This window comes from Gopherus evgoodei, chromosome 1 (assembly GCF_007399415.2).
Source record: "Gopherus evgoodei ecotype Sinaloan lineage chromosome 1, rGopEvg1_v1.p, whole genome shotgun sequence".
NCBI classification, from domain to species: domain Eukaryota; kingdom Metazoa; phylum Chordata; order Testudines; family Testudinidae; genus Gopherus; species Gopherus evgoodei.
This window is the reverse complement of record NC_044322.1, coordinates 217,477,352-217,485,532: the sequence shown is the minus strand read 5'-3', so window position 1 is coordinate 217,485,532 and position 8,181 is coordinate 217,477,352. Positions and strand designations below refer to the sequence as shown.

At 42.9% G+C, this 8,181-nt stretch overlaps 1 protein-coding gene across 1 annotated transcript; it reads right to left on the bottom strand.

Annotated features, from left to right (window-relative positions):
* Nucleotides 1-4,213: 4,213 nt before the first annotated feature.
* On the bottom strand, nt 4,214-5,152 carry LOC115644397 (taste receptor type 2 member 8-like). The gene has a single exon (XM_030548674.1). It carries the CDS (start codon nt 5,150-5,152, stop codon nt 4,214-4,216), a length of 939 nt encoding a protein of 312 aa, XP_030404534.1.
* Between the last annotated feature and the right edge of the window lie 3,029 nt (nt 5,153-8,181).

Here is an 8,181-nt window from a genome sequence, read left to right as displayed (position 1 = left end):
GCAGCAAAAGACTAGAAGTCCGAAGCGCAGACAATGCAGTGTTTATTGGGGTTAATTTTCAAGCAAGCATATTCTGAAGCCCTTCACACCAGTCGGGCTTATCTCTATACACTGACAGAATCCGTTCCCCAGTGTCCCCCTTCCCAGCTCTGACATCATAGAGTCTTGCCTGTGTCCTCGTTCCCATTTCCCATTCCCTATTCCCCATTCCCCACTTCCTCCTTCTAAGCAGGCCCAAATATACCTGCAATGGAATGCCCACAGTCCCATCCCTTACAATTTAGGGTCATGTTTCATTTTGGTCTGGGTTCTTCATCCCACCCCTTTTGTACCCCATGGGACGGGTAAGGAGCGAGGTTGTGCTATGGTCAGGGATGGGCATTTCTTTGGTCCTTTCGTGTTTTATACCTCCCCTACCAAGCCCCTGTGCCTCTCCCGACTGGTTGCTTGACTTTTCCTTGACATGGAGTCAAGGCTATCTTAGCCCGCTCTCGAGTAACACTTTTAACTGCTCTTATCTATTCCCATTGTATTAACAAATGCAGCTGACTAGGCAGAAGCAACATCAGTGTCTCTGTCCCTTGTTTACACATTTTAGTATAAAAGTATCAAAAAGTCAAACCCAAAATTCTATCCCAGAATAACAAACAGACCTCTATACTAACAGAGTGGAATGGGGATAATGGTTGTACTTTGAAAATCAGTTGCTAACAAGGCCAGTGAGAGAAATCTCATTTGTGTTCTATGTCCCTGTGAGGGTCTGCTCAGGACACCCAGAACTGGAAGCCACTGTGATACCCATCTACATTAGCAAGTGAAAGCTTTGGTGCTGCTCAGCTGTGTGCCAGCTCCCTGACCTACCAACTTGGCTGCCTTTCTAGAAAGCTCTTCAAAAATGTCAGTCTAAATCTTGATTTGCAGGTAACAATCAGTGACCCAAGTTACCCGGATACGTCTCTCAACAGTGTTGACACTCACAGATATTATTCAGTTTGCTATCTCCAAAGAGACAGTGCACACCTCAGCCTGTTAGGTTAGCTGAGGCCCCACAATTCACTTTAATATAAAGCACTGAGATGATTTTTGTAATAAAAAGAGTATGTTTATTAATAAAGAACACAGATTTAGGTGATACCCAGCAAGACTAAAGAAGAGAGAAATGGGTTACAAACAAAACACAAATAGCATGCTGTCTTTGCTTGAAAGTTTCTCATTTACAGTAACTCCAGCCAGTCAGGTAAGGGAATCTACAGAATCAGAGGGTGATTTTCCCCTTGTCTCCCAAGTGATGGATAACTAGAATGTCTTTTTGCCCCCCTTGTATTTTTCAAAATTCACTGTCTTTGCTGTAAGAGCCAGGAAGTCCTTTTGGGGGTACAGACTCCAGCATGTCCCCCAGTGTTCTCACCAAGCTCTTTACTCCACTGCTTGTTAGCTTGATTGCTTTGTTTACCTTATATTAAATGCACTTTCATTGTCCTCTGCCTGTGACCAAGTCAGGCAGACAGGTAAATTCACATTCCTTTGCCTGTGGCAGGCTAGTTTATCCATTGTCTCCAAAACATATTACATTTTAAGAACTTATTACCAGCACACACATATAACTCTTTATATAAACCCATACATACATCACACAATGATATTCATACCCAGCATGTCACCAGTTTTTATATGATACCTTACAAGACACTCTTTGACTAAATGTTCTGACAACAGAGTATTGAATGTGCCCTTTGCCAGCTGGCATAGAGAGATTCTTAGGGTCAACTCTTCTTTAACCCCAGATAGAAATAGCAATTCTGCGCTGCCTCATTCCACTCCGTGTAAGAGGCACAACACTGAAATTCAGTGCCACATTTGGCAATGTGTTGGCACTCCTGCCCTGAGACCCAAAGGGCTGCCTCAGCAATCTGTGTAAATTGGGGTAATCACAGATAGACACAGCTTGAATGAATCCCTCTAATTATCCCAGGAGGCGGCTGGACTGTTCCAGAAGGGGGTAAGCCAGAGTCAGTGGTCTAAGCCAAGGCTGAACATACTGCAGGGTTTGCTTATGTGAGATCAGAGATGGCACCAATATTACCTCCTAACTGAGCACAACCAATCCAGGCCAACAGCACTGCTATCCCTTGCTCCCAAACCACCTGCTTAACTTAAAAGCCAATGCCAAGGGACAAGTCAGAGTTCAGGAACTAGGTATCAGAGCTGAGAGTCAAGCTGGAGGCAAGAACCAGAGACCAGAGCTGAGGATCAGAGCCAGAATCACCTGAAGCAAGCAGGGTAATAGGCAAGATGGGTCACAGGCAGGAACAGGACTGAGACAAGGCTAGGGACAAGGCAGGAGCAGCAGGAATAAGATACCACAGGAATAGTCACAGTGATGTGTGCGAGCAATGAGTAACCAGTGAACAGCTGCTGCTTCTGCTGACTTAAGAGCTAGTCTACTGACCCTTCCAGCCAATCAGGTGGTATAGCCAATCCAACAGCCTGCTGCAGGCCAGCTGTGCTCATTAGATTGCATGGAGACTAACTCTGCTGCAGGCTCTGATTCCTGACACACAAGGCCTATTGTCCCTATTTCCTACGTATGGAATTCACAGCATGCATAGACCCCAGTCCCCTGCAATGGCTCCTTATGAAGCACAACCCAGAAGGATGCCTGTGGAAATGGATTCACAAACCATGTGAATATGCAGTCACATTCCACCATAAACCTGAAAAGCAAAATGTAGTTACAGATGCTGTCAGTCAGTGAGTGCAGTGAGAAAAGATTCAGTCTGGTCTTGTGAGCACATCTGGCAAGAGCAGCCTAAGGAACCTGAGTTGTGTTCTGTGCGCCAACAGATCTGTCAAAGGAGACCAAGACTAGGGAGGGTCAGTGCAGTTCAAGAATGATTGTCCATTGGTCCAGCTACCAACTTGCTAGGTGTATGAAAGTAATGAGATTGTCTTTCCAGGAAGTGTACAGAGAACAGTCCTGAAGTGTCTTTAAGAGAACAAAGCAGCAGACAACTTGGGGTATGGAAAGACAATGAGCTGAGTATCCAACAGATTTTTTTGGCTGGGCATAGCTGAAGATATTAAGGACAGGGTACCTCTACAGCACCAGCAAGGAGAGGCAGAATTCCTTTAGGGGAAATGCTCTAAACTCATATGCCCTGGAAGTTTGTACAGATTAGTTTCAAAAGCTCACTAGCAGAAACACCAGCAGAAACACCAATATGATACTTCCTCAAAGTATGTGGTGGCACAACTACTGAAGGATAAAAGGACATTGATGAAACATACAGTGTTGTGGTTTGGCATACCCAACTGCATCTGCAGTGATCACTAGAAAGAATTTGAATTGTGGTTATTGAACGAGGTTTTTCAGATAACGAAGATGAGGACTAGTGTTACCCACCTTGAGAGTAACAGAGAAATGGACAGTAAGCTGCACCACTGGTTTCATACGAATCTTAGTCTGTGAAAACCAACACAACTGAGAAGACACCTTTTGTCATCTTTGCATACAGCACTAATAGCCATTCAATATTCTTTACTTCTGTGATGAAATTATTTTGGATTCCAAAAACCCATGCTTCCCTTGACTTGATGTTCTACACAAGTGGGAGACACAGCATCATCTTATATCTGTAACTTGAGGACAACATTCCAGAAGATGGAGGAACAGATGAGACAGAAGCAAGCATACCAGGCACAAGGTACCAGGGAAAAGGAAGCCAGGGATCTGATGGAAAGGTTAGGTTGTACAATTCCTTTTGTTGTAACTTGGAAGTGCCCAGGGCAGGCAATCATTCAACAGAGAGTCTGGTTCCCAGATATACTGGAATTGGAAGCAGATCAGGAGGCAGCTTCATCTAAAGAAGGTGTGTGGGGGGGAATAGGGCTGGGTCTCCTACTGTCTAGTACAGCAAGGAGACACCCCCTTCCTCCCCACCCCTTCACCTTTAAAATGGTGCTGGGAACAGTTAATGGGGTAGGGGATGACAGTAATCTTACACTAGGTGATACATACTAAAATAGGAAGGGTGACATTTGATGAAGGATTTGTTGCAGGTAGTTCCCAGATGTGTTACTTAAGTTATGGTCTAATTAACCAACATTCCTTGTGTCTTATCTTTCTTCTCATAGTGTCCAGGACAATCCAAATGTGAAACCATTCCTTGCCTGTCAGGAGGGCTGGGACATCTCTGGGGTCATGTGATACAATTTAAAAAATTTCTCCTTTCAGATGGCACTTGATAATCTGCAGAATCCTCACCAATGCCTGCTTCAGTTTGGGATTAATTAGAATCAGGATAAGGGAGTGCCCTGAGGGGTAAGCAGCAAGGACCATGGAAGTGATTGTAGGTGTCCAGTTGCGATCAGTCAAACAAGAAGGTAATGCGAATACAGTCACAGCTACAAAATAGAAAATATAGAGAATAAGGCAAGAGATCAGAGCTTTAATGGCACTTACATGGGCCTTTGTATTGGGGTCCCAGAAGCTGGTTGTATTGCACTGCATGTTCCTAGTGTGTCTCCAAAGAGAGGAAATTAACAGGGTGGATGTTGTCAAAAATATGATAAAAGGAATGAAAGATGCTGCACTGTACAGAAGATCGAAGTAAAAGTATGAGACATCCCAGGTTTTATCTTCCACAGTGCTGTTACTGAAAAGATGCCCTGTTGTGATGCAAAGGTAAAAGCTGTACTCACCCCAGATCAATGGGATAGAGGTAACAAAGGAGACCAGCAGTGACCACAGGAGCAGCTTGGGGACCATCACAGAGATTTTCTGCTTCATTCGAAGGAAGAGGGGCTGGTTGCAGATGGTGATCTTCACACAGTAGAAAATGCCAAGGCAGGCAGTGAACCAGAGATCAGCAATGTTTGCAAAGAACCACAGGAAGCTGAGAGATTTCTGTACTTGATTCAAATGAAATGTCCCAGGAGCAAAGATGTTGATGACGATATTTGCTGTAAATATCCCCTGCAAGAGAATTCTGGACATGGCTAAACAGGTCAAGATCTGGTCACATGAAAATAGTTTTCTGCTTTTGACCCAGTCAATGCAATAAATGACTGCAATAAATCCATTTCCAAATATCCCTATGATGATCTCTGCCAATGAAATGATTTGGCCAATGGTATAAAATGAAATAAACATCTTTCTTCTCACAATCACTATGACCTGCTTGTGGAGTTAAAGGAGAAATTTCCCAAGGAGAACAGGTGTCACCAAAGCAAAGGCTTACTGGTATCTGTCTAACACACATTCCTCCTGCTTTTTATTGGAGAGCAGGAAAGCATCTGGAAACGGGATTGTAGTTGCTTTCATGTCTTGATCTGGAGGATGCAAATCTTGGAAGGATTCCATTACAGGGTTTACAATTAACTGACTTGTGATATTTGCATTTTACACAGTTCTCAGTACTGATCAGTAGCTTCATTTTACCTCTCATTTTCATCTTTTATCCTGTCATCTGTAGGCATTTTAGAGCAAGGTAAATGTGGCTATAATAAGACAGAACTCTATGGAGACAGATCCATCCCATAATCTGGAGTGAAAAAAAAGCTTTTGGGGCATCCATAGAGGTGAAGGGTAGGTACAATGGAGAAAGAGAGAGAGAGATGGTCCATGGTGGAGATGGAAGAAGCGGGAGAGGGAAAGAGGTGATGCCTCTGAAGGAAGAGAAAGATATGGATGTTGTGGAAAGGAAACTAAAAATTGAGTGAAAGTGAAAGATGAAACAACAGAAAAAAACTGTTCTTTTTTCCATAAAAAAGAGCAACCATACAATTTCAATTTTTGAAATTTTGACTTTTAGATTTAGGAGTGAAAGTAATGTCTTCATGAGAGAGCATAGTGCATGTATCTCCCTTGACCAGCTGCAGCAACTCTGAGAACAAACTTGTTACTATCTCTGCACATTGCAGGAGTCTCAAAAATGAAGAAGTGCCTGCTCCTTTCAGACAACTCTTGCAGAATGTAATAGAAAATGAAGGAAAAAATCATGTGAAATTTTATCCAATTGGAAATAGTTAGAAAATTATATCCCTGAAATAGAATGTACAAAAGAATGTGGAAGGGATATGATTCTTTATTCAATTCTATATAATTTAGACCAATTTCCCTAGAACACTGTTAAATTCTAATAGAACTCTATTGCTTTCTTCTTAATTAAATTCAGTGGGCTAGCTTGTGGCATTTATTCAACAACCGTGTGTAGGTGGCAGTGTGAAACCACTCTACCCAGGTGGCATATAGTGAGATTTTGCCTCAGGTAGGACAAGTTCTACTGGAACTTCTGTAAGCCTATGAAGAGTGTGAAATTGTCAAGTAGAACAGACCAATTCTAACAGCTGATGAAGAGAGGCTGTGCCACGACTCTGCCCATCTCTACTCCCTTTATGGTGTTCTGTGCCATGGAGAAGAGCAGGAGTAAACAGGTTTTGCTACTATGGAAGACAATTGCATAGCCGCACAAATAGTGGTTGTAGAGGTTTCATGCCTTCCTCTCCATTCCTACACGCTCATGCAAGGGCCAGCTACACTGTGACCCCGTGTGTTTTTCATGAGGGGCATAACAGGTGCAGCTGTGCAGATAATAGTAAATCCATTCTGCAACTGATTTGGAAATTTGGCTTAGTTCCAATTTGAAAAAGAAAACTAAAAAAACCCAAAAATGTTCATGAAACAAACTAAAAAAAATTGTTTAGAAAAATTGAAACATTGTCTTTCAGTGTTTAGAAGTGAAATTCTGCCCGACAGGCTGAAAGAAAGCTGGGAACATGAAAGCCCTGAGTGCTCCCAACCTCCAAGACTCCCACTTCAACCAGGGGACTTCCAGACTTCCAACTGCCCTTCAGCTGAAGAGCTACATGGGGAAAATGGCAGGAACAAGGCAGATTTTAAAACCTGGCTGACAGATAGTGTTCCATCTGGATCTTGCATAGGTTCCATCTGACTTTCATCAACTTTGAACCATGTCTGCCAAACTGTTTTATTTCGACAAATCTGTGTTCTTCAAAGGCAAACCATTCTGTCAGAGAATTTCCGACCACTTCTAATAATAAGCACATAAAACAAAGTCACAAGAATGCAGGCTGATACAGATCAATATAAGATCTGTAATAAAAAAAGGTTAAACCATACAGAAAGTTATCAGTGATGAAGTACCTAGGATTACCTTCATCATCCAAGACTGTGTGGATGACACCAAGAGCTCTCTGTTAGTCTATCTCACCCCTCCGGTTACTCAGCTGATCAGAGGCCAAGAGAAGACAAAACAGGTCACAATGCATTCAATCTTTCCTCTAAACTGATACCCAAGCAAGATAAGAAAAACTGGATTCATCCAGTGGACAGTAGGAACCAGAGCCAAAGCAAACACAGATTTTTGTGCTTGTTTACAGACAACCAAAAACTAAAGGGTTTATAAAGAGGCTGACAGATATTTTATCAGCAATGACTGTGAAATATCATGTAGTTGACATATGAGGAAACTTTACCATTCATGGCTACAAGGTCTCATGTGCAAACACCAGAAAGCTCACTTCCTAATTTGCCTCCTTAGGGGTCTCACAGGTCATCTCCATTTTAACTCACAGAAGCAGTCATAGTTTAGGCCTGATATTCAGATTAGAGATCAATGTAGAGGACATCACAATCCAGATGGATTATAGCAGTATTCAGAGTTCTCTCATCTCCCAGGTAACTGGGAAGGCCCAGGATTCCAGGTTTGTCCTTGAAGGCTCATGAGTAAGGCTACATTTTAGTCACAGATATTTTTAATAAAAGTCATGAACAGGTCATGGACATCACAAGAGATCATGCAGATCACGCAGTTCCAGATTTGCGGAGCTCCAGCATGGTCCAAATGGGAGGTACTGGATCTCATCACATGTTGGGGAGGCAAGTCTGTTATGGCAGAACTACGTTCCAAAAAAAGGAACGCAAATATGCACACTAAAGTCTCCAAAGCCATGACAGAAAGAGGCTACTATAAGGACACGGAGCAGTTTCGTACAAAAATCAAGGAGCTCAGGCAAGCGTACAAAAACCCAAGGAGGCAAATGGATGCTCTGGGTCACAGCCCCATACATTCTGCTTCTACCGTAAGCTCCATGCAGTATGGAGGGTGATGTCACCACTACCCCACCACTGCCCGTGGACACCTGCAAAGGGGGAGTTCC